The 26782-nt window shown below is 36.5% G+C and overlaps 1 protein-coding gene and 1 long non-coding RNA gene across 2 annotated transcripts in view; one reads left to right on the top strand and one right to left on the bottom strand.

Annotated features, from left to right (window-relative positions):
* Positions 1-25621, bottom strand: part of LOC140141816 (zinc finger protein 830-like) — a 39792-nt gene extending 14171 nt beyond the window's left edge. The window contains exons 1-3 of the mRNA XM_072163682.1: positions 25503-25621; positions 6170-6269; positions 2271-2476 (exon numbers count right to left, since the gene is read on the bottom strand). Of these exons, the coding sequence (XP_072019783.1) occupies positions 2271-2476; positions 6170-6269; positions 25503-25600 (404 nt within the window). The 5' untranslated portion in view covers positions 25601-25621. The remainder of the gene's footprint in view (positions 1-2270; positions 2477-6169; positions 6270-25502) is intronic.
* On the top strand, positions 10149-15394 carry LOC140141817 (uncharacterized). The gene is made up of 3 exons (XR_011857461.1): positions 10149-10288; positions 11328-11407; positions 15096-15394. It is a non-coding gene; the product is annotated as an uncharacterized lncRNA (long non-coding RNA).
* Positions 25622-26782: the final 1161 nt, after the last annotated feature.

Here is a 26782-nt window from a genome sequence, read left to right as displayed (position 1 = left end):
AATCTGAGAAAGCTAAATATATGTAGAACTAAAAATGCAAGACAATATGACCATTCAACATGCCCTTCATACCTAAAAAATTCCATCTTTACCGGTACAGATCATTCTGGGACACCCTGTAGCAGTGCGAAATCACATCATGTACAAATACCCTTGATAAGTTCCTGCCCAAAGGTAGACTGGCCCCCAGTCTCGGTTCGGTTCCATCTCTGGATAATGTAACAATAAATAATTACATAATGCCCTATGAAAAAAAATATGAAAAGTCCTGTAACCCCCCCTTATTTTCTTCAATGCCAAAAACCCATTCCTCTTCATCCACAAATCGGCGCCACTAATTACACCCACCACAGTCAACCATGCAGCAATATAGAAATATACTCGTATTATAAGTGAACGCGAAAGTCCATTGAGCGCTGATTCCGAGACTGGTCCAATCTGTTAGAGATCTCCTTCCAAATATTCGTTCAACGAAGTTAACGTTGTTTCGATGTCACTTACGAAAGCCCCGCCCCAGTTTCAATTCAAATATGGTAGCACAAAGCTATGCCGCGGGATGTGACGCAAGATCGGATGGGACACTTGTCAACAACTGAGAGGTACTGAGCTCAAGTGGCACGCGTCTGATAGACCCATGGTACGCGCAATAATAAAAGGCAACCACTCGACTCAGACTTAGGCCTATTGTCCATATTGCGTATATTATCGCGTGCGGTTTGCAAATGTTTGCACATTATTTAGCTAGGGAAGCCTCAAATTTCAGCTGCGTTGATTGGTCGGATACAATATCGTTGTTTTAGTCGCTTACACAAACGTTAATGTAGTGAAAACATGGATGTGGTATATAGAAAGATTGCGTGACTCCAAATCCGTAAAAGTGAACTCCCAGCATTTTGTGGGAACTTGAAGGCAAATTGCTTACAGACTGGGAGGGTCCATGTATTGGGTTGATTTTTAATGCTATGTAATCTACATTACCAGTCGTTCTCCATGGACCCGAGGGAGGGTCTAGCCCAAAGGATGCCCACATGCGGGAGTCATTGTACCATGTAATCTCTCGCTATGTCACACACGGAAGTCATTGATGGATAACAAAGCAATGACCTCCATAAGGTATATTGCTGATAGCGATCGATAGGCAAAAGTGATGATAACTTATAGTTAAATTCAATTACTAATCACTCGCCTAAATTGCGAACATACTGTCAGTTCAAAGTTACATTTTCAATGGAGAATTATATTATGTTTTTGAACCGCTCTGCAAGATCTGCTTTCTGTAAACTTCGTATCAGCGCTCATCAGCTCATGTCTTTGTACTTATTGTGAGCTTCACGAGGTTGAAGATGAATTCCATTTTGTTATGCGTTGTTCGCTTTATAATAACTTGCGTGTTAATTTGTTTGATAAATTTAGTGATATATTTGATTTCAATTCAATGTTTGTTAATAACAAATTTCATTTAATTATGAGTGCTAACGATCATGATACAGTTCACGTAGTTGCTAATTATGTTAAATCTGCATTTGATCTACGATCATCAATAAATTGATTTAGTTTTTCAAGTGTTTTCATTTCTTAGTTCACATAGAGCGATTTCTTTTGATGACACACTGAAACTTTTTAAATTTTTTGCTTCTAGTATTTTTAAGTAATTAGTTTTCAGTGTTACGGTATTATTTAGTTTATAATAGTCACTTTCTTATTTTCATTGTGTCTTTATCTTTCACTAAAAAATGGTAATAGTTGTAGTATTTAGTGTTGTTTTGTATTTTGACCATACCTGTTATATGGTGAATGTCAATAAATTCTGATTCTGCATGCTGGGAAGGAAAAGGGCTCAAATTCGCAATCTTGGGTGACATATTCTCTAGCTTTTGAGCCATTTTCATTCCCAGCATACATCATGTTTGCCCATTGATCTCAATCAGCAAAATACCTTATGCCTATGTGAGCATGTCATCCATGCACCTAACAAGCAATTTGATTGGGACACACACAGACTACTACCGCCCAGATATTGTATAGTGCGATTTTCGCATATTCATGAGGGCCGATTGTTCGATCGTGTCGTGTCTAACAAATTGCGTAGCAGTCTCGCCTGTCGCATTTCATGGAACAATTGGCCCTCATTATCGGATGATGCGGAGACTTTCACTGGTGGTACGCTCTCTGTAGCACTCTGTGGGGACACACATTATATGGCTTGATACACAAAGGTTATGCCATACAACAACCTACAAGTTACTACATGTATCCTCACAGTTTCTTACCCACTAGATGCAGCTACATCAGGTGACTCTTCTACCTTAGGTTTCTTAACCATTGGAGATGGATCAGCTGGTCGTCGATATACTGATGGATCATCTGGTCTTCTTTTCAGGATGGACTTTGGTTGTGCAGGTGGTAGTTTTACCACAGCTGGCTCTGGTGGAGGTCTGGCTGGTGCTGTTTTAGCTACTTTTAAGGTGGCTACATTCTAATAAAAGAAACAGGTTATTGCTCATGTTATAATGACATTGACCAGGTATGAAATATAAATCCCTGCTAAGAGGCCTCGGCCTTGTTGAATACATTCACTGGTATAAGATGGGACAGATGATATGGAATATATCTTTGACTGGTTCAGCCATGACTATCATACACATGAATACTGCCTGTACAAACTGCTAATTAAGTTCTTACTTGGGCAACTGGTCGATTTATAGCCTAAAACTTGCATACTTGTGACGACAATGATACTTGCATACTGACAAGACAAATGATTTCACTCACAGTTTCTAGCCATTATTGTTATACTTCTTTCTGGAAGAAAGAAATACTCTTTTCAATCCAATTTCATTAACCTTTAATACCACTATACCAGAATGATAAAATTACAGTTTGATCAGCTCGTAATTGGCCGACCTTATTATAACATTGAATTGTGACATCTTGCAAGAAGCATCATATACTTTTGTCTACTTCCTAATACACATAGTCATGGCAAAAGCCTAATAATTCCCACCAATTACGAGGTGATCAAACTATACTTATTTCTATGTCAAGTTCCTTGCTAATTTAAATAATTATGAAAAAGATAGTTTTAAATTGCTTAAAAGGGGGTACTACACCCCTGCCCAATTTTGTGCCTATTTTTGCATTTTCCTCAAAAATTATAGCGCATTGGTGACAAGTAAGATATGTATATTATAGGGGCAAGGACTACAACTACTGCACTGAAAATTTTATTTCAACACAGACAACAGTTGTGGAGTTACGGTCAAAAATGAGGGAAAACCACTATTTGATCAATAAATCAATAACTACTTGCCTTGAGTTGCTGAATTTTCAGTGCAGTAGTTGTAGTCCTTGCCCCTATAATATACATATTTTACTTGTCACCAATGCACTATAATTTTTGAGAAAAATGCAAAAATAGGCACAAAATTGGCCAGTGGTGTAGTACCCCCTTAATGTAAATCCACTTTAGGCCGACCATAACTAGTTGCACAAGCATTATTACCAAAGAATGAATATGGCCATGCGTTTTATACTGGGTACACCAATAGGGTGGAGCAATACTTTTGTGCGAGATTTTTTGTGCTAATTCTTAGTATTTTTAAGTCAAGGGTGTCACCTACCTAGACAAATTACCTATCAATTTAAAGCTTTTGATGAGACCTTTGTATTGATACCATAACAATTTATGTAGCATAAACCATTCCAAAGTTATTTTGATTTTAGTGAAAACATGACAGGGTGGAGCCGAGGATTGATATGGAGGATTGATATGTAAATTTAACTAAAAATGTCAAAAAAATGGGGGTATATTGATATATTTGCTTTTAATTGGTTTTATGTTGTAAAGACTTAAGAACAATCATTTAGAAACTAAAAAAGGTAACTCTGTCTTTAAATTTAGTGAATTTCTAGTGCAAACCACTTGATTACAGAAAATGCCTTAATTTGCACTGTTTGTTGTGTGTAAATCCCTATTCGGAATGCCTCAAATGTGCGTTTCAAATATGTTTGCACACAGCGAAACCAAAAGCAGGTATCTGTTATTGGGGTTAACAGAAAGATGCATAGGGCAATTTTGGGCATTTTGGGGCCCTGGGCCGGCCCATCTGGCCCAATGGTAAATCCGCCCTGCTCTCCATTATCAGCCCTTATTTAATGTTTGCTTTTGTGCTTGGGCCCCTGAACCCTCGGGCCCATGGACTTTGTCCACCCTGTCCCCCTGCTTGCTACGCCCGTGGAGATGAGAGGGTTGATGCTAATCTAGACGAAAGAAGTGTCTAAATTTTACGGTCGTAAATTTGCGATAAATTGTACAGAGTCAATTGACTTGCGTTGGATGTATAGGTACTTCAGCCTAGGCAGGAGTGGCTCATGAAAATAGCCCAGCGTAGAAATATACATTAATCACTAGTAATCAGTGTTGCCAAGAATTACGTATACTTATTCGTGCAATCGGGCAAAAATCGGTCATATGATTAAGTAGAGATGAAACGGGGAATTATTTTCGTCCTAAATACACCTTAAAACTTGGTAATATGCAACACCAAAGAAGTGCGTTGAAGTGAAACTAATTGGATTTCTTTCATTGGAATTGGTAATCTGATAAATGCTTCAGGCAAAATTGCCAGACTCAAATCTATTTTAAATGTATATTATTTGTTAATCATTGACCAGCGAAAGGGGCGCTAGACCACTAACACATGTGGGTGTTCCATAATCTTGTCTTATCCAGCCTTTATTAATAACAGGCATCCATATCTATTGAAATAAGCTCAATGAATTCAAGGAACAGATCAACTCACATAATCCCTTGCGTTTTTGTTTCTGAACAATAGAGCTCCCGAAACAGAAAAGATAAAACGACAGTTAGAGTAACTGTTTGAGTCTACACTATTGCTTTCAAGTTCATCACATTATAATTAATGATTACATAATACATGATACGCACTCTAATAAGATTGTTTACCTGTGATGCGATGAAGCAAAATCATTCGGAACTCGGAAATATTGATTTTGAGATATAGCCAAACAAAGGCAATATTTTCTTTTGTTTCCTTTTGTTTTGGAAACTCTTTAATTGCTCATATCTTTGGAACTGGTTGTGGAATTTCAATGGGGGTTTTCTGCAAAATGCAGCTTCGTAATTGCTTTTTACTATCCTATAAGAAACTGAAAATTAATATTTCTGAGTTCCGACTGATTTTGCGTGATCGCATCACATATTTGTTTCTTCAAATTTTGTAAATGCTTTACATGTATGTTGTATTTATTATATTGTTGTTTTATCTGGAACTCTTGGGAGACTAGTACAAATGTACTGAAAGAGCTTTCTAGAATGTAGGCCTGTTATCGACACATGATTTCTAATTCAACACTTTGTCGGGGGAAAATATACGACAATCGACACGTGTCGAAACTCATAATGATATTCAAAAATGCTGAAAAAAGTCGATAGATACATTTGTAAGCTTTAAGGGGGTACTACACCCTTCGATAAATTTGTGACTATTTTTGCACTTTTCTCAAAAACTAATAACACACTGGTAACAAAATTTAAATATGTTATAGGGGCAAGGAATCCAATTACTACACTGGAATTTCAGTGGCCCAAGACAAGCAGTTCGTTATTTATAATAAGAAATGAGGTACCGCTAGGATGTACCTCATTTCCTATCATATATACTGAACCGCTTGTCTTGAGTCACTGAAATTTCAGTGTAGTAATTGGATTCCTTGCCCCAACAATATACGTAACTTTTGTTACCAGTGTGTTTCTAGTTCTTGAGAAAAATACAAAAATAGTCACAAATTTACCACAGGGGTGTAGTACCCCCTTAAATCACGCCAATATGAGTTACAAAATTTTGCAGACTTCCGGTGTATACATACTTCCTGGTTCATTCTACTTCCGGGTTCGGGTCAACTTTGGGAGGTAATTTTCAACATTCCAATGAAAACATGGTCGTACGGTAAGCTTATTCGGACAAAATAACATGAAAACTTTTTTTTTTGATAATGTCGTAAAGTGTAGAAAAGGGAAAATTTATTTTGGCATGTCAGATTTAGGGTCATATCGAGGGTAATACTGACACATCGACAGTCGATAACAGGCCTAAAAGAAAGATTAAATAGCAAATAATAATAACAATGTAAAATGCTACATACTTACATCTTTGTGTTTTCTACCCTGTATATGGGCAGGCCATACTATTTCACTTTTGACCTGTGCATTACATACCACACACCATAGCTGACCAATACTGTTATATGTAATACAAAGTTAAGGAAATAAAACAAACTTGACAAAGACAAGAATACAAAATAAAATGATATATATGTGGGGGGCTGGGTGTGTGTGTGTGTGAAATAATGATAATGATAATGATAATGATAATGATAATAATAATACTTGTGATGCATAATAATAATTTATAAGCACATTAAAAATACATCCATGCACTCGAGAGGTGACACGCTGAATACCGATGGGAGGTCATATTGATTATACCTTAATACATGAATATATGCCCTAAACTAAATGCAAACAATTGGAAGTTGTATTGATTGGCCGTATGACCGCATGCACTGCATTCACAGCACATTACAGTTTACACAGTGAGTCAATTGGGGCGAACTTGTCTTGGTATGTAGTATGTACATGTATTGGGGCGAACTGGTCATGGTATGTACATTGTACCTGTATTGGGGCGAACTGGTAGTGGTATGTACTAGTGGGGATTATGCACTTTCAGTTTCCCACACGTTTGAATGGGAATTGGATTGCGTACTTTCTCAATGTCTGGTGAGCATATTTCTTCAATCTTTTGAGAAATTGATGTCAAATTTTCTATTCTATATTGTTTGGTAATAATGTCTTTTGCCAATAGTATGTTTAAAGTTGTAATTTTGTGTTTTTGATCGCAAAGATCGTATATTTTAATTTCCGATTCGAATTCTGAACCCTTCGCAATTAAAGGGTGCAGATTTGGGCAGAACTTTGATGATAATTTTGCCTTTTTGGACACTAAAATGCAATCGATCCTTAATTTTGTTTCAACCAAGTCTTAAATTAGCAAGCACAATAAGGTTGGTACCACTTTTATATACATTCATTGATGAAATTTTAAAGAATTTTTTTCAAGTTTCTGACTGGCGCAAATCGTTAAGTGTGTATAAGCTCTTTCGCAATTACAACTGTGCATGTGCAGAAACAAAAGTCGCCAAATAAAATTGGAGATAAATACAAGGAGGCTACTGTACATTTCTAATGCGGTGAACTGTGCCGTTTGCATAAAATCATCTTGTACTGGAATTTTGCCGATTATTTTGTCTTTATTTCTTCATGATACATTGTATTTGATTTTAAAATATATTGATATTGCAAGGATGACGCGAGCCTCACGAGGGCGCTGCACATATCATAATATGAAGATGGAGAATAAAGACTCTGAAGGACTGTTTAATATCTAAACTGAAGAGCAAATAAAAGGACATATTTCTAATGATCAAATAAAATGATAAGGACGTCATGAAAGAAAGGCCTATAAATTGGGAACAGGGAAGATCATCCATGCGTGATGATGATTGGATGTCAAGTCGCAATCTCTCATATAAAATCAACCATTTACGTATGAAACGGTAAATGAAATGATTGAAAACTTCGACCTCAAAATCATCATCATTCATTTCATATATTAATAAACAATAATTCAGACTGAGACTTTGAAATGGTAAAATAAAATGACAACTGAAATACAAATTGAAGTTTGATTGTCGTGAGATTTGTTATATTATAAAGGCGTATATATTTAAAAATGGTAAATACAAATATTGATGAGAGTGTGACATGAAATATAAATGGAGAAGTTGAGCCTATAAATATTTAATCAGGATTTCAACCCAGGCTCCTTTTTAAGGGAATTTCTTGTTTAAGAAAGTCTTGAATTGTGACTGAGAAGAGTAGCAATAAAATACAAGAATTACTCCTTTACATAAATCCCAAGGGTTTAAAATATACAAAGAAATTTCTGTACTCACAGAAATTTGGAACTAAATTTTACAGCAAATTAAAAGTGATTTCTTGCCGAAAATCCAGGCCTACTTTTTAATGCCGATAATCAGAAATCTATTTACCAATTGGGAATGAATCTAAATTTATCCAAAGTTGGAATCCAAAATATAAAAGTCCAAACGCGAATCCATAGTCCTACAAAATGGGAATGAATCCAAAGTGCACATTTTAGAATATAATTTTGAAACTAAGAATTTTTGGGAATCATCACCTTAAAGTGATTAAATATAGGTGCTTTCACCTTAAGCATGCATGCAATACAAACTTGGCCGAAGGTCATCTGACGGAGTTTCTAACACAAAAATACGGCAATGTTAATTAATTGCATGCATGTTCATTAAAAGACCTATTTTACATTAATAATATATCATGGATGCAAAATCTAAGCATAGGAAGGGACATAAAAAATAATACTACCGGTGATGGCATTTCATCTCGTATTTTATGGAAGCTTAAAATTGTGATCATCATAAACAGCCAATCGCCGGCGACGATCAAGCCGAAAGTTGAGTTAATTAAAATAAATGAGAGTTGCTTATTAATTAGCAAAACAATTTCAAAAATACGAGATGACGATCCGATCACCGGTTAAAAATAAAAATAATCCATTTTGCCATTATAAAAATAGCAAAATGACCACCTTGGTGGGAATTCCCACCAAGGGGTTTAGGTTAATTAAAAAATTAACCGATCATACCTAAAATTATCGATCCGATGGTCAAACCAAGTTGAATTCTCCGTATGTAATAAAATGCGACTATCTCCTTTGGTCCCAAAGCAAAAAGTGAATGTTTTAGAACTTTTTTTTGCATTTTCCAAACATTACCGTCCGTCCACGTATTCTTTCCTCTATCGCGCAAGCAAATTTGGGTCGCATGATTTGTGGCGATAGCTACGCGTCACGCATGTTTTTGAGTCCCGTGACGCCGCCTACAAAGCAACCACGCATAAAAGCAAATCTAAAATAAAGGGTGAAATAAAAGATAAACTAATCAAAATATGCTGAACGCTGCCGACGGTAATCATGGAATAATGCAGGAAGCTTTTCAATATTTTAGGTCTACTGGGAGTTTCGTTTCAGCTGGCAGTATTCTCGCGGTGTGCATAACAAAATGGCGATCTTCATAGCGGGACATTGGAAGAATTTATATAGTTTTAATTTGAGTTCTGAAGGCAAAAATACTACTAAAATGGAAAAATAAAGGATAGGGGACTTTGAATGAGATATTTAATTAAAAGGTGAGCTGAAATTTGGCAGGGAAAATTAATCGCGAAGGTGGAAACAAACCAAATAAAAATACGAAATAGAAAAGCTTAAAAAATACGGGGTCCTTGGATCGCCGTTACAACACCCCAGCTCAGAAAAACTGTTTCGATCATGAAACTCCTCAGCATGGTCCTACAAAACATAAGACATAAATAATAATCATATGCACATGTTCTAACCTGTTTACGACAATATAATGAACTCAGATGAACACCATATTGATATTTGCATTGTTGATACAAAGTGTTGACACGATCAGCTGATCTTTGTTTACATATGAACAGCTGATTACAATAAAAAGAAGAATCGGGCCCCAAAAGTAGTGACGTCATTTTGTCGTCATATTTTAAACTTCGTTGATTTTTGCCTGCTTTTGAGAATAAAAAAATCTCTAAAATGTCTAGCGAGAAAACTCTTTCTTTTCCCCATTTTTCTTTTATAATTTGACCAAAACAAACATTTCAAAATATATGTACATAAAATTTCTTGAACTTGCACTAGATAGGCCTACTTTGGTTTGTTTGTTTTGCAAATTCAGTATATTTCCTTTAATCACTGCGTTGTCTTTTTTAAAGACATTTCTTGTTTGCAAGAAAGAATCTAGCAACACTTCGTAATGTGTCATCGTCTGTGTGAATGTCAACACTCAACAGTAAACATCAACGCTAATCATTCTCGCATGTTTTTGGCTTTCCAAAATAATTCAACATTAAATATATCATGAATTAATAAATTTTGCATAAATATGGGAACATGGCAGTATGGAAACCAACATCCAGACTACGTTACATCTATTTTGCAACACATGTGGGACTACAAAAGTCAAAGGTGATCGTCTACAAAAATCCAAGATCATGACATGAAGATTCGACTGTACTGTGTACATCACCTGCCATGCAACGCAACTTTGAGATTGCATCAGTGGCAGTGCCATTGCTAATGAAATAGAGGTAAGGATGCAATTTAAAATTAATTCCACGTTTTAAATTTCTGAACCATGTTTAGCACATAATAAAAAAACATTCATCATTTTTGTACAACAACATTCCAATAACAAAAACTACAGCCAGTATACACATGTACACGTACACAGCTGTTGTTGAATTTTGACTATTTTGCAATTAAATTTATAAAGAATTTGGATAATTTAGAACTTCGAATTAAATGGCTTCTAAGAAAACATCTCACCAAAACATTATTCTTATTAATGATTGAAATTCTCATTAATTAGGATTTTAAAATCAAATGTAATAAACCAGAGTCACTTGTCAATTTTAGGAGCATTTTGAAATCGACAAAGTAAACAAAAATTTAAAAAAATGATCGCATTCAGCAAAGTTGCCTTGATTTCTTGATCCTTTCATCTACTCTGTCTTTGATGGTGGTCGGTGACTGGTAAGCTGCTTCAGTCTATAGAATTTTGCTTGCTGCTGATTTACCATCAAACGACTTGTCCTTCGGCGCTTGCTTGTCCTCCACTGGTCATTCTGGACTTGGATGACAGTCAGTGACTGTTAGTACATGTAGTAGGGTGCTTCACTCTAACTCTGTAAACTTGAGTTGCCATTGATTCGTCATCAAACGACTTGTCCCTCGCTGCTTGCTTGTCCTTTACTGGCTATTCCGGACTTGGTTGGATGACAGTCGCGTCGCTCCCGAGTCGGTGACTGGTAGTGGTAGTACTTAGTCTGGCGTTTCACTTGGTGACTTGAGTTTGCTGCCAACTCACTACCAAAAGAACCGTCTCTCGTCACTTGATGGGTGGCTTGTCCTTCGCTGGATGGCGAGATGTCATTGGCCAACATCGTCATGATGAGTGCTTGGTCATTGCAATCTTGTACTGCCCAAGGCCCAAAGCGATGAATGGCTTTTCACCTGGATGGTGAGAAAAAGAGGCCAGGATTTTTTCCCTTTTTTTTTTTTGGGGGGCTTTCTCACTTCATGAAACATGTGCAATAAATAGTATCTTTTCTCTTTTTGTTCTTTTAGGGTACTTAGCCACTGGGGACGAGTGACTTCCTATACTGCTGCGGGTACACAGCAGGGGCTCTGCACATGTGGGGCTAGAGGTAAGTAGAAAATTTACCTCAATTTTACTAAATGCTAGGGCAGGACTACATGAACTGGGCGATCTGGATCACCACCTTGATTAAATCAAGGTTTTTCTTCTTAGCTACCGTGCTGATACATCAACTATTCCATTTCTCATGCAACCAATTTCATGACTGACTATTTAAATTCAGTTGATCTTTCCAGTACTGTAAATATTCATTGATTTGACTGTTCCGTAGCTCATGCAACCCAGTTGCATGAGCGACAATTTGATTGAGTCAAATCTTGCACCATTTAATAAAAATGCTAGGTGCATATTCTGAAACCATGTGGGACACAGGTAAGACACCGTCGCACCAACCAGTCCTGAGATCAAGGGATCTACAACCAATCCGTGTAATGCCTTGTAGCAAGTATACCAACATGAGAACAGAAATAAAAATAGGGTTTAGGGCTACATATTTTTTTTTTTTTTTTTTTTTTTTTTTTTTTGGACAGGGGCATGAAAGGCACTTTGCAGACAATTCGTAATACTAAACAATTCACATAGCTCTTATCAAAAAAAAATAAAACCATAATTTTGACTCAAAAGTTCCTCCCTTGGTCCACAGTTTTATATCTCTTATAGGACCCCAAATATGGAAATAATCCACTAGTAAAATGATCTCTCATGCACAATATTTATTAATTGAATTGCTTTTGTCATTCGCATTGAATGAACCTAAAGCATCCATCCATACTGTGGATAATTTCAACAAAAAATGTATATCCATTCCCTGGATAATACGGCCTAATAATCCATACTCTGGATTTATTCCTAAAAAAAAATGTATATCCATTCCCTGGATAATACGGCCTAATAATCCATACTCTGGATTTATTCCTAAAAAAATGTATATCCATTCCCTGGATAATACGGCCTAATAATAATCCATACTTCGCTTTCTGGATAATACCTAAAAAATATGTGTCCATACTTCCACATTCTGGACGGCCTAAGATATCCATACTTCGCTTTCTGGATATATACCTAAAAAAAAATGTGTCCATACTATCACATTCTAGACGGACTAAGATATCCATAAGTCGCTTTCTGGATATATACCTAAAAAAAATATGTGTCCATACTATCACATTCTGGACGGCCTAAGATATCCATACTTCGCTTTCTGGATATATACCTAAAAAAAATATGTGTCCATACTTCCACATTCTGGACGGCCTAAGATATCCATACTTCGCTTTCTGGATATATACCTAAAAAAATATGTGACAACATCATGAGTACTCTGCTATGTCTCTGAACACAATCCTCGCATTATAACGTACCCAATTAATCATATCTTTAAAAACATAAGTGCTCTGCTATGTATTCCAAATTTTTGTTTCTGAATACAGTCCTCGCATTATAGCGCACCCGATTAATACCCTTTTTAAAAACATTTAATAGTGCTCTGCTATGTTTTCCAGATTTTTATTTCTGGATACAATCCTCGCATTATAACGCCTCTAATTAACATATTTTTAAAACCATAAGTGCTCTGCTATGTCCTCCAGTTTCTGGATACAATTCTCGCATTATAGCGCACCCGATTAATCACCTTTTTTTAAAACATTTAATAGTGCTCTGCTATGTCCTTCAGATTTTTGTCTCTGAATACAATTCTCGCATTATAGCGCACCCGATTAATCACATTTGAAAACATTTAATAGTGCTCTGCTATGTCCTTCAGATGTCTCTGAATACAATTCTCGCATTATAGCGCACGCAATTAACAACATTTTGCAGCAACCTAGCCATTAATAGTATTACCTGACTTCCTGGTGATTTTTCTTTCTGGCCTCAATTACACTGGCCTCCTATTATTACAGGTATTGGGGAGCTGCCACAACGGCCGTCTGTGACACTCCTCAGGTAATAATATTAGCGGTTTTATATCCCAGCGACCAGCGCTGGTAGACAGCTTGTGCAACACATTGTCACAAAAAAATAAACAAAACAAACAAAGACAAGTCACCCCATATACATCCATATATTTTAAGTACCTCATTCCATGGATCGTATCCTTATTTTAAATACTGAATAGCCTAAAATGGATTTCCATATGCAGTCTCCTTTAAGTTTAACTGCCTAAATTATCCCTCTATTACGGGACCACACATACATGTATTACACATGTTTTAACCAAATTTTTCAAAAATCTTTTCTTGAATATATTTTAACCTATGAGCTATGTGAACCATTTGTATTACTTTTTACTGCAACTATACACATTGTGCGATTCAGGACCAAAAAAATAAATACTTAGTTTTGACATCCATGAGTATATGGGGCTTGTGCACTTTGGATTTCTGAGAAGGAGTTTACAAAAATGAATAAAATTTAAAGGGCAAGTGAACTTCTTTCCTACCATATTTTCTATCTTTCTAATTCTAAATCAACAGAGTTGATTTTCATATGGCTATTTGTGTTCCATGGTTTCTTTACTCTAGCCCAAATTTAAACTGTTCTAATTCAACTGATAATACCGACGCTGATAATGATTAAGCTTTGGGACATTATTGAAGGCTTGGTTTCGGGAATTTCCCATATTCATTTTCTCTCTGACTTGTTCGGCAAATCTAGGACAATTAATTTTCTTGTGCCCTGGTTGATCACACCAGAAGCAAATTATCTTGTCTCGTTGGTCTTGGTCATTTCTCATTCTTTTCTTATTGACCATTTGATTTTTATACTTTTCACTCCTGATTGGATATCTGTCAGAGTCTTTTGCAATTTGTTGGTCTCTAATATTGATGTTTTCCTAGAGATTTGGAGTTAATGGCTCGGACTCCTGTGCTTTGGTAGTGGAATGAATTTTGAGGGAATTTCCGGGCTTCCACTTTAATTGCAATTCGCACTGCTTCATCAAGGGAGGATGGTTCCTTAAAACACACCCATTCCCGCACATTGGCACAAGTAATAGCATCAATGAAGTAGTCTTGAGCTATGCGTTCTTGCATTTTATACGTAGCGGCAGGATGAGCGCTTTCACCAATCGCCTAAATTCGTGGGCCAATTGTGGGTACGTTTCTCCAGGTTGCTGAGCCCGATTGCGTAACAAAACTCGGAATAAATCTTCTTGTCCCTGGTCACCAAATCGTGCTGTCAGGACTTTTACCAAGTCATCAAAACTTTGAAGCGTTTGTTCATTAACATAACCAAGGACTTCTAGGGCTACCCCCTTAAGACTATGACCAAGCCAAAGCAATTTCTCATTGGAATTCCAGTTGTTGAGTTTGCAAGTCATTTCAAATTGGATCAGAAAATCGGACCAGGTGGTGGTTCCATCATAGGTGGGTGGTTTTACTGAGAACTTATGCTGTGCAATTGAATCCTTGATTTCATGCATGTCATGAATTATGGATGACATGCTTTCTCGGACTGTGGCAATTTCTGTAACCACTTGATGCATTTCAACTTGTTCTTTATTTTCACCGGCATTTTCCATATTTGCATCAACAAAAGGGTGTTATCATTTTCTGGGTGATTTTCAACAAGTGGAAGTCCTTGGGGTCTGGGTCTAGGTCTGACTGAACCACTTGACGATCCGAACGAAGTCTCAATTACACAGTCATTAGCCCCAATTACCTGAGTATCACTGTTATTTTGACTCTCTGTTAATTCGCTTTCTAATTCGTCTCTTTTATTCTCATTTTCTACAGGTGCATGATCTGTTCGGCTGCCGATGAGTCTTCCGGAACTCAGGGAATGTGCTCCCTCTTCGCTATTCATCACTTGACGGGGTTATTTTCCTAATAAAAAGAGAAAAAGGATCCCACTTCTGACACCATTGCAAGGATGACGCGAGCCTCACGAGGGCGCTGCACATATCATAATATGAAGATGGAGAATAAAGACTCTGAAGGACTGTTTAATATCTAAACTGAAGAGCAAATAAAAGGACATATTTCTAATGATCAAATAAAATGATAAGGACGTCATGAAAGAAAGGCCTATAAATTGGGAACAGGAAGATCATCCATGCGTGATGATGATTGGATGTCAAGTCGCATAATCTCTCATATAAAATCAACCATTTACGTATGTAAACGGTAAATGAAATGATTGGAAAACTTCGACCTCAAAATCATCATCATTCATTTCATATATTAATAAACAATAATTCAGACTGAGACTTTGAAATGGTAAAATAAAATGACAACTGAAATACAAATTGAAGTTTGATTGTCGTAGATTTGTTATATTATAAGGCGTATATATTTAAAAATGGTAAATACAAATATTGATGAGAGTGTGACATGAAATATAAATGGAGAAGTTGAGCCTATAAATATTTAATCAGGATTTCAACCCAGGCTCCTTTTAAGGGAATTTCTTGTTTAAGAAAGTCTTGAATTGTGACTGAGAAGAGTAGCAATAAAATACAAGAATTACTCCTTTACATAAATCCCAAGGGTTTAAAATATACAAAGAAATTTCTGTACTCACAGAAATTTGGAACTAAATTTTTACAGCAAATTAAAAGTGATTTCTTGCCGAAAATCCAGGCCTACTTTTTAATGCCGATAATCAGAAATCTATTTACCAATTGGGAATGAATCTAAATTTATCCAAAGTTGGAATCCAAAATATAAAAGTCCAAACGCGAATCCATAGTCCTACAAAATGGGAATGAATCCAAAGTGCACATTTTAGAATATAATTTTGAAACTAAGAATTTTTGGGAATCATCACCTTAAAGTGATTAAATATAGGTGCTTTCACCTTAAGCATGCATGCAATACAAACTTGGCCGAAGGTCATCTGACGGAGTTTCTAACACAAAAATACGGCAATGTTAATTAATTGCATGCATGTTCATTAAAAGACCTATTTTACATTAATAATATATCATGGATGCAAAATCTAAGCATAGGAAGGGACATAAAAAATAATACTACCGGTGATGGCATTTCATCTCAGTATTTTATGGAAGCTTAAAATTGTGATCATCATAAACAGCCAATCGCTTGGCTGACGATCAAGCCGAAAGTTGAGTTAATTAAAATAAATGAGAGTTGCTTATTAATTAGCAAAACAATTTCAAAAATACGAGATGACGATCCGATCACCGGTTAAAATAAAATAATCCATTTTGCCATTATAAAAATAGCAAAATGACCACCTTGGTGGGAATTCCCACCAAGGGGTTTAGGTTAATTAAAAATTAACCGATCATACCTAAAATTATCGATCCGATGGTCAAACCAAGTTGAATTCTCCGTATGTAATAAAATGCGACTATCTCCTTTGGTCCCAAAGCAAAAAGTGAATGTTTTAGAACTTTTTTTGCATGTTCCAAACATTACCGTCCGTCCGCGTATTCTTTCCTCAATCGCGCAAGCAAATTTGGGTCGTAGCGATTTGTGGCGATAAGCTACGCCAGACGCATGTTTTTGAGTCCCGTGACGCGCCTACAAAGCAACCACGCAAAAGCAAATCTAAAATAAAGGGTGAAATAAAAGATAAACTAATCAAAATATGCTGAACGCTGCCGACGGTAATCATGGAATAATGCAGGAAGCTTTTCAATATTTTAGGTCTACTGGGAGTTTCGTTTCAGCTGGCAGTATTCTCGCGGTGTGCATAACAAAAATGGCGATCTTCATAGCGGGACATTGGAAGAATTTATATAGTTTTAATTTGAGTTCTGAAGGCAAAAATACTACTAAAATGGAAAAATAAAGGATAGGGGACTTTGAATGAGATATTTAATTAAAAGGTGAGCTGAAATTTGGCAGGGAAAATTAATCATGAAGGTGGAAACAAACCAAATAAAAATACGAAATAGAAAAGCTTAAAAAAATACGGGGGTCCTTGGATCGCCGTTACAATATCATGAAGAAATAAAGACAAAATAATTGGCAAAATTGCAGTACAAGATGTTTTTATGCAAATGGCACAGTTCACTGCATTGGAAATGTACAGTAGCCTCCTCGTATTTATCTCCAATTTTTTTCCCATAATGCATTGCAAGTATGCCGAAATCTGAAATTGTGAACCGGCTTATTTCCCATTGACATCCACAATGGCGTAAGCCAGTCCTAAATATACATAGGACTGGCAAGTGAGTCTATAGGACTGGCAAGGTATATAGGACTGGCAAGTGAGTCTAGTATGTACTGGTGTAGGGGAAACGTCTAGACTCGCTTGCCAGTCCTATATGGTCATGTTTTTTGAGGTGGGACCCAATTGTGTCACATCTTGCAATTTGTCAAAAATCAACTCCTTTTTTGTATTTCTGATTATATTTCAAAAAGTTTTCACCCAAACTAGTAAAAGTATACATTTTTAGAAAGCATATATTGTCACGATTGCAAATCTGTGAAGTTTGAGTGGATATACAGGGTGTACCAAAAAATATACAGGGTGATTCCATTGAAAAATACCGAAAAAATTAAATTTCTTTACCACTCCAATATTTCTACATAGTATATTAAATTGGAAAATGAACTTGATATTTGGAATGTACACAGTTAGTCCTTTCATTAAATATATAGTTTGCACTATATTTGTTAAACCCATTGTGTTATACAGGGTGTGAAAAAAGGTGTAAATTAAAATTTTTAATTTATGTAAAATTTCCCTAAGTGCCATTAAATTTGGAAAATATATTCAACATAGTTTACAGAATTGCTATAATATCAAATTTAAATATCCAATTCCTATATAGGGTTTTTTCAAAAATCAATATAGAGTGAATAATTAGTAACAAAGGTACATGTACAAATTGTACATGTAGGCCTATGAACATGCACAATTAGCCTACATCAATAAACTACATGTATTTAACAGTAACCAGAGATCAATATGTCATCAGATTAAATCCTTTGACTGTAATAATCTCCTTTGAAAAGATTTATTTTATAATTCAAAGATAAAACAATATTGAAATTTATTTCATATGCATGCATGCAAAAATAAAGCCCACTGTATTGTATGACCCACATTCCACAGCATTAATTAAAAGCTTGTTAAATCCTTAATTACTAAGTTTATTAGAAAGTTTACTAAGACTAGAAAGTTACAAAATAAGATTAACATTATGCAAATGCATTTTTACTTCTACTAGGCAACAAACTGCATAAATTTTATTAATGAACATCAACTTCCCATTGGAATTACATAGAGCTCCTCCACTTCCGGCTCCTCCACTTCCGGCACCACCCCTGACTAATTAACTTAATTAAGCTGTTGTAATTAATTAATGCATTTGTTTAATTGTATATGTTATTAATTCATTAGATTAATAATTTATCTTCAAAATAAGACCAAAACCATTTGTTCATGATGAATTTTAGCAAAAATATAGGAATAAGTAGACAAAATGATTTAGCAAAATGTGACAGCACCACCTTTTTTAGGGTCCCAGTATAAAAAACATGACCATATACGTCTATGTATATTAAGGACTGGCTTACGCCATTTTGGATGTCAATGGGAAATACACACTTAACGATTTGCGCAGGTCAGAAATTTGAAAAAAAAATCATCAATGTACATATAAAAATGGTACCAACTTTATTGTGCTTGCTAATTTAAGACTCGGTTGAAACAAAATTACGGATCGAATGCATTTTAGTGTTCAAAAAGGCAATATAGTCAAAGTTCTGCCGAATTCTGTACCCTTGCGAAGGGTTTAGAATTCGAATCCGGAATAAAAATATCAGATCTTTGCGATCAAAAACACAAAATTACAACTTTAAACATATATTTTTTTGTACTATTGGCAAAAGACATTTATTACCAAACAATATAGAATAGAAAATTTGCTGAAATACAGCAGGATAATGTAAGATAGTAAAATTTAAACCTGTATTTTTGGTAGAGTATCTCGAGCTACATGTAGTAATATGCACATGCATTGTGTATATTATACAAATATTTACTGCTCATGAGGGATCTGGTGGAATCTATTGGTCCCCGAGGTGAACTTGAGACCGTGAGCCTACTATTTTCCCGAGACCGCCAGGTCGAGGGAAAATAGTAGGCTCACGGTCTCCAGTTCACCGAGGGGACCAATAGATTCCACCAGATCCCGAATTCAGAGCAGTAAATATTTGTTTTATATCCTTCATTAATATATTCTTTGTTCATTAAACACAAGGCATAGGCATAAATGTAGGCTAGGCCTAGTCAAGGCTACGCCGGCCTTGCTTTGTTTTGATTGAATGCACAAAGCACGCACACAGTTGAGTGGCTAAAGCTTACCGTGAAAATGTGTGACAACCTCCACAATACCGCCGTGAAACGAGTAACCATGTTAACATGTTCCCTGTTATTTCACCATCAATATTAAGATACTGATCCTGATGTAACTCAGATTATGCCATTAAACCGCCGTATTTTAGCTGCACTTCTCTCATGTCTGTGCTGCTTAATTGTGTGTGCCATAAGACAAAGCGAATTGCTACACATTAATACCCCGGAGCGGTACTGATATCCAGCGTATGTGGCGAGTTGCATTGACCACTAGTAACTGCGACGCGGTGAGGTCATCACGCGCTCCGGGACGCGCTCAGAGGGAGATAGTAAAACTATTTCCCGGAGATAGTACTTTGAATAGTATCCGTTCCCTCATCAATCGGCTTGTTAACAAGTTTGCAAAATAGCAAAACTATTTTTGGTCACATGATACTCGTTTAACCAATTAACGAACGAGAATATATTAATGAAGGATATAATAAAAAGTAGACTGCTGCCCTCATTCGTCAACCTTCTGGATTGACGACTGAGAAAACTACATGGAAAAAAGTGGCGGACTTTTGCAATCAGATTCAGGTTGCACATGAATATTAAGTAGGTTGCATACTTTCACGGAGACTGTGCAGTTGTGTCCAAGACCGAGTTTGTTGTTTTTAGAACTTCAGAGCGTGATCTTGTCACAACGGCGCAGTACACACGGTGCGGTACACGGGCGCCGCTAGTCAGTCGCGCTATGGCGCATTAACCAAAGTTGCAAGCATGGGTCCGCCACAATTTGAACTGTAACACAGTGCATGCGCAGTGTAGATGGCTGGTGGAATAAAGCTGAATTTATACTCAATCGCTTTTGCAGAAAATTGATTTTCACACATGCTCAATGTTTACTTGCATTTCCAGAGCGTCAAGCCGATCAATCGATTCAAATCGCCGAGGCAAAAACGATCTCGCTTTTGCAAGTTGAAGAAATCTCAACTTCCCAGCGATATCGCTTGACATGTGAATGCGTCGTTCAACCAATCATATCTACAACCATCTGAATCTATTATTTTGCTAATTAATTTACCTTTTTCGATTATTAATTTTTGGTGATGAATTAATTCAAAGCAATAATTATTGACAGCAACTGATGTTTTAAAAATGTATTTTGTGGCATTTAGAATATTTTAATTGTCGTCTGCTATTGCTATCGCCGTGATCACTGATAAGTATAAATGCAAAAGCGACGAGCGATGCATCGCAAAATTCGGCGATTGCCCATCGCTTTTCAAAAGCGTTTTAATCGCAATCGCTCGGCGATCGAGTATAAATTCAGCTGAAGTCTAATATTAAAGAGGGCGCAACACTAAATCACTCCACATTTTATGTAACAACAAAATTCAGCTAATATAGTCCATAGTGAATATGAGATTGTAGCGACCATATCTACCGACATGTTCACTTTAAATCACTCAAAATCGGCTCATATGAATTCGACAAGTGTCTTTAATGATAACATGTAGAAAAACTGGACAATTCATCTCAAAAGCAATTCTCTGTGGCGGATTAAGAGAAAACTCGATTTTGAAATGTGAGTGGTGAGTTTAGTATATTTTTACCTCTTTTTTTTGCACCGCAAAATAGCGAAAAAAGTCAATGGTCATCGATATATGCTGACAAAAGTTTTGGAATCTAGAGAAACAGAGCTTTAATTTGATACCAAATTTATTTTGCCAAGTATTGCAGGGATGCCAGAAATGGCGCTTGAACTTGAAGTAGGCTAGACTCGCTTGCCAGTCTTGTGTACGCCGTTTGTACACTGAGACTGGCTTATGCCATTTTGTGTGTCAATGGGATTTACACACTATGAACACGTTCCTTTTACATTCTTCGCACAAAATAAGAGATGCGCTTCATGATGATAAACAAAGATTACAAAAAGTCATCCTCGTGAAATATTACTGGAAAAAACACTTTATTGGCCGAGTAGGCACCTGCAAAGTCTAGAAATGTGTTCAAAAATCCTCAAAAAGGCTCAAACATGGATTTTAATGGATTTTTGCTGAATATTCAGTAGGCCTAGGCAAAAAGATCGTAATTGTTACCACTGGAGCGGGGGGTGGTTATACTTTAGACTCGGTAATAAATGATTTCCAAAACAAAATGGCAACACTGATAATCTAGAAAAGAAATTAAACTTGGTTCAAAGACGTGCTCAAATTGACGTCTGTCACTAATTTAGTGAGTTTTGTAGAAACTTTCGCGTATTGGAGGAAAAGTCGAAATATTTGATTTTCGGCGTTTCGGCACTGATTTTAAAACATCATTACTCTTCAACGGAATGTCGCAGAGACATGAACTCTTCGGTGTTGAGCTTCAAATTTTCTCTAGTTTACTTAATGAGTAATAAATGTGGATTTTGAAAACTTTTAAACACCTTATAAGAGGGCGCAACACAAAATCACTCCGCATTTTATGTAGTTCAACGAAATTCGGCTAATATAGTCCATAGTGAATACAAGATTGTACTACTCCGACTAGCGACCATATCTACCGACATGTTCACTTTAAATCACTCAAAATCGGCTCATATGAATTCGACAAGTGTCTTTAATGATAACATGCAGAAAAAACTGGACAATTGATCTCAAAAGCAATTCTCTGTGGCGGATTAAGAGAAAACCCGATTTTGAAATGTGAGCGGTGAGTTTAGTATATTTTTACCTCTTTTTTTTGCACCGCAAAATAGCGAAAAAAGTCAATGGTCATCGATATATGCCAACAAAAGTTTTGGAATCTAGAGAAACAGAGCTTTAAAGCCATATTATAACATTTTCAAACAAAATAAATTAGCATTTCTTTGCCATAAAATGTTAGCTTTTACTGTCAGATATATCCCTTTTATTTTTGAGCGAACAACTACGGCAAAGCAAAGAAAATTGGAATTTACTACCAGCGCACATGTCGCCAATGAATACGTACCACTCCTTCGGTTGTGTTGTGGTACGACCCTTTGTTGTGTATATCACCGTCCCGCACGCCGTGTACGTACTGTGTGTTATGAACATCGTATGCGTTCGACTAATAATTCCATCGTAATAGCGAATCCGCGTTTTATTCAAAATCTCGGATTTTGACAAAACTACAGCACCCAGAGTCTTGATTTTTGCAGGGTATTTGGTTTAATAAAGTACAATTTAATCGTGTAAAAAAGGAATTTTAAAAATTCAGTGAGGGCGTCTTCCTCAGCAAATGTTATAATATGGCTTTAATTTGATGCCAAATTTATTTTGCCAAGTATTGCAGGGACGCCAGAAATGGCGCTTGAAGTAGGCTAGACTCGCTTGCCAGTCTTGTGTACGCCGTTTGTACACTGAGACTGGCTTATGCCATTTTGTGTGTCAATGGGATTTACACACTTAACGTTTTGCGCAGCTCAAACATTTACAGCCAGTTTCTGTCATCAAGTCGTGTTCGCGATACAGCCACGTTGCACAAGTGAGGTCGAGACTAATTTGTGACATCCATAACAACGAGTAAACAAAATGGCTGGGCGAACTGAGAAAGTCGTGTTTTTTAAAAAATGTTTCATCGTGACGATCAGAAACCTCAAAAAAACTTTTTTTGACCGCGTTTGATATGCTAACGATATACAGGTACATAAATTATCTACTCGCTAGAATCCTAGCGAGCCCGCAAAAAAATGTCCGTCCATGCAAATGTACAATATGGTGATGTAAAATCCCCACTAAAGTAGGCCGAATTCACACGTTATCCTACATTTTTGTATGGGACACTGAATTAGTGCTGCGTTGCTCGAGAAACACTAGCCACGAATTTGCTCACGGATGCCCTCGCATTCGTGGCTATACTAAAATGCAGAAAACCTTAGACGAGCGCGTATTGTAAGGATACATCGCGTATATACTGCGTTGCACGCACTTGTCTCTGATTGGCTGCTAAGGTGATATATTGTTGCAGAGTGGAAATTTATGAATGAACTGTGCGCCGTACGCGTTGTTAGCGCCGAATTTGCAACATCACGGTAGTCGCTCGTAAAAGGTTTGCTGCATTTTAGTATAGTGTTCCTTTGCCCGGAATATCGGTCGGTAAACAAATTACGTAAGCTTACCGTTACGTAATGTCATTGTAATAACAATAGGCAATTCTGAAATACCCCCTAAATACCTCCTTGTACATAGCTTTACCTACCAATTTGTTACTATGCGAGTTGTTGACGTAATTCTCAGTTCTATGTGTCATTTCAGGTGCATTTAGGTAAATATTTCATTACTATTTCTGGAGAAATTGCTGCAATATTTTCCGGAGATGGGCTGGCGTCACCATTTTGTCAGGAAGTAATTCAAGTAAAAGGTCAGAGAGATGCAGGTGGTGAACGCCGTGCAATCTCTAAATTCAGTAAATTTGCTTTGTCAGCCGTGTAATGATGGGATTTATATTTTGAAATTTAAAAACGCTTAAAATATCACAAACAAGTAGGCCTATGTTAATAAATATTAATACAAGCTGAAACCGTTGGAGTTCGATAATGAACCCTACAAAAATAACCTTCAAATTAATTAAATACTGTAAAATTTGATTATTTACTGGTTGAGAGTCACTCTGGCGTAATTCGCCCGTGTTGGTTAGGCTCCGATCACTCAGTGTGCAAATTGAATGGCGCGTACCAGTGATCACGGCAGCTGCGAAATTCATCGCACTTGTGTGGAAAGTGCCGTCTGATCATGTGCATACGGCTAAGCAGTTTTGCCGTCTCTCTCTATCATGCATGTCATCCGCCGCCTGACTGAGGGCAGCAATCTAAGGTCAGGTCACGTCAAGTAAGCTCACGTGGTAATCAGAATAATTAAGATACTCTCATCTATAGAATCTGTTAGCCTATGACCTCCCAGTCATTATTCATGAATATTTACCTGCGTCAAATGCCCGTACAGGTTGAGGCTAAATTTCTGCCATCTTTTCTTCGGCTGTGCAGTCATCAAAAATCAGCTTATATTTGCTTCGAATTTTTAGGATCGTAAGTATCGAAAATGTAAAAAGGTACGGCGTAATACATGAAATAGAATAAAGCTTATAATGATACGCTTATGAAGTGTGTTTGTGAACTATGAAGCATGTTTACGGCCCGGTACAATTTTATGTATCGGACTCTGCACAAGGATGAAATACAAGCCATCTCTAACAGCAATGCTAGTTAGCATTGCGTGTTAGAGAATATGCTCGAACAAGTGCTGCGCCCCCTAAAGGGTACATGCCACAAAATAGCTTTCCATAGACTTAACGTGCAAAATAGGGGTCACTTTTTAGGCTATAAGTCGAGTTACATCTTACTTTGAAATATATATTTGATATCATCTTAATCAGAACAAAATTTTGCATAACATACATGTATATCTGAAAATGACACCATATTTTAGGTCTACTTTTTGAGAAAAATAGCGCTATATAAAAAGGCCCGATGTTCCCGTGTTTACGTCCGACTGCTAACCGCGTTTTGACCTTGTGTGTTCATGCGCTCATCATCGTAAACATCACTCAAATTTTTGCGTTTTCTGTTCAAATTAGTAGAGATCACATTCACAAGTTCTAGCAAAACACGATTTGCAACACTAAAATTGTTAATATTGTACCGATTTTGCACAATTTTTATGCAAAGTTAGGACGATAGTCGTGATAAACTTTTACCGGAAACCGCTTCACAGGCGGATTTAGTGGTGCATTGTATGAACCCTAAGGCTAAAGGCTGTCATGGCTGTTGAATTCAACTCTCCACAACACGTAACGTAATGAAACGGTTAAATTTAAGTATGAAACTAAACTATCTTAACTCCATTGTTAGTCTTAATGAAAATATATGCAAAGGATATTTTGCCAGAGGAGATTCTATTCTTTTAGAACTTGATTTGCTCCCAGTGCGCTGTTTTTTCATCAAATCCCGAAGATTTACTTTTGTTTTGGAAGCCATTGCAGCTGACAAGTGTTTTCCATGTCATGCATGTGGGAAAGATACTGCGGCTCTATGACAACCTGGCCCAGGTCAACTCGACCTAACGTCCACACGTGCATAAATCCATGCAAAATTTGGCAATGCCAGATAATGGGTAAAATCATTGGAGCGGCAAGAATTTTATACATGCCATATATGGTCGAATCCAACCAAAAGTGTCCACGGGCCCAAAATAAAAGTCCGAAATAAAAATGTCTCCACAATTTTTTTCCTTTTGCCCATTGATTGATGACATATTGGCCTTATTACTTTTAGGAACCAAAAGTGCCATTACTAATCTTGAAAAATAAATCCAGGACGTGTGATAGTAAATGTGATATCAAAACCCAACGTTACCTACGAATACCACTAGGATGCTTTCACTATCGCAATACTAATCAACCTAAAACAAATGGAATATTCCCATTAACGCTTTTTTCGTGTAATGTAGACCACAGGGTGTCAGGAAAATGCTAACTCAACCAGAAAATATTTGTTTTTATTTTTATAACGCGATCAATATGATCTTAGTCAATTTATGCTAGTTTATTTTTGAAAATGAAGTTTAGGTCAGTTTCTGTATTTTACAGAGTTGTAACGAGTCACGTCATTTCATGGTCGAGTCGAGTCATTTCTTGCAATATCTCGAGTCGAGTCGAGTCAAATGACTCGATCGAGTCACTGTACAATCTCTATGGGGAAAATTTGAAAATCCGAGTCGAGTCATTTCATTTTTGAAAAGTCGAGTCTCGAGTCATGACTCGTTACAAGTCTGGTATTTTATTTATCAAATGAGTATGAATCAATTTACACATTGTATAAGAACGAGTATGATATATGTTTTCAAGAATATTAGGAATTATACGCATACACCTAACGCTTTATACAATGAAAAGGTGAATAAACCCGGGTATTCGTAGGTAACATGAGCGATTTAACAATATCTATATTGAGCGGGATATTGAGTTTATAGGTTTAAATTTTGCTATTATGGTAATGAATTAATAAAATGGTAGTTTTAGATCTCTTTCAGATGGTACGTCCAAATGAATAAATGCTATTACCTTAGATCAAAAATTTGTTGATGCTTTTAGCAAGATTTTGACCACTTCATTTTGATAAACAAGTAGTTACTCAGCAATTTTACATAATAAATAATTG

The sequence above is a fragment of the Amphiura filiformis genome, chromosome 20 (assembly GCF_039555335.1).
Source record: "Amphiura filiformis chromosome 20, Afil_fr2py, whole genome shotgun sequence".
NCBI classification, from domain to species: domain Eukaryota; kingdom Metazoa; phylum Echinodermata; class Ophiuroidea; order Amphilepidida; family Amphiuridae; genus Amphiura; species Amphiura filiformis.
This window is presented reverse-complemented; position numbering and strand designations above follow the sequence as displayed.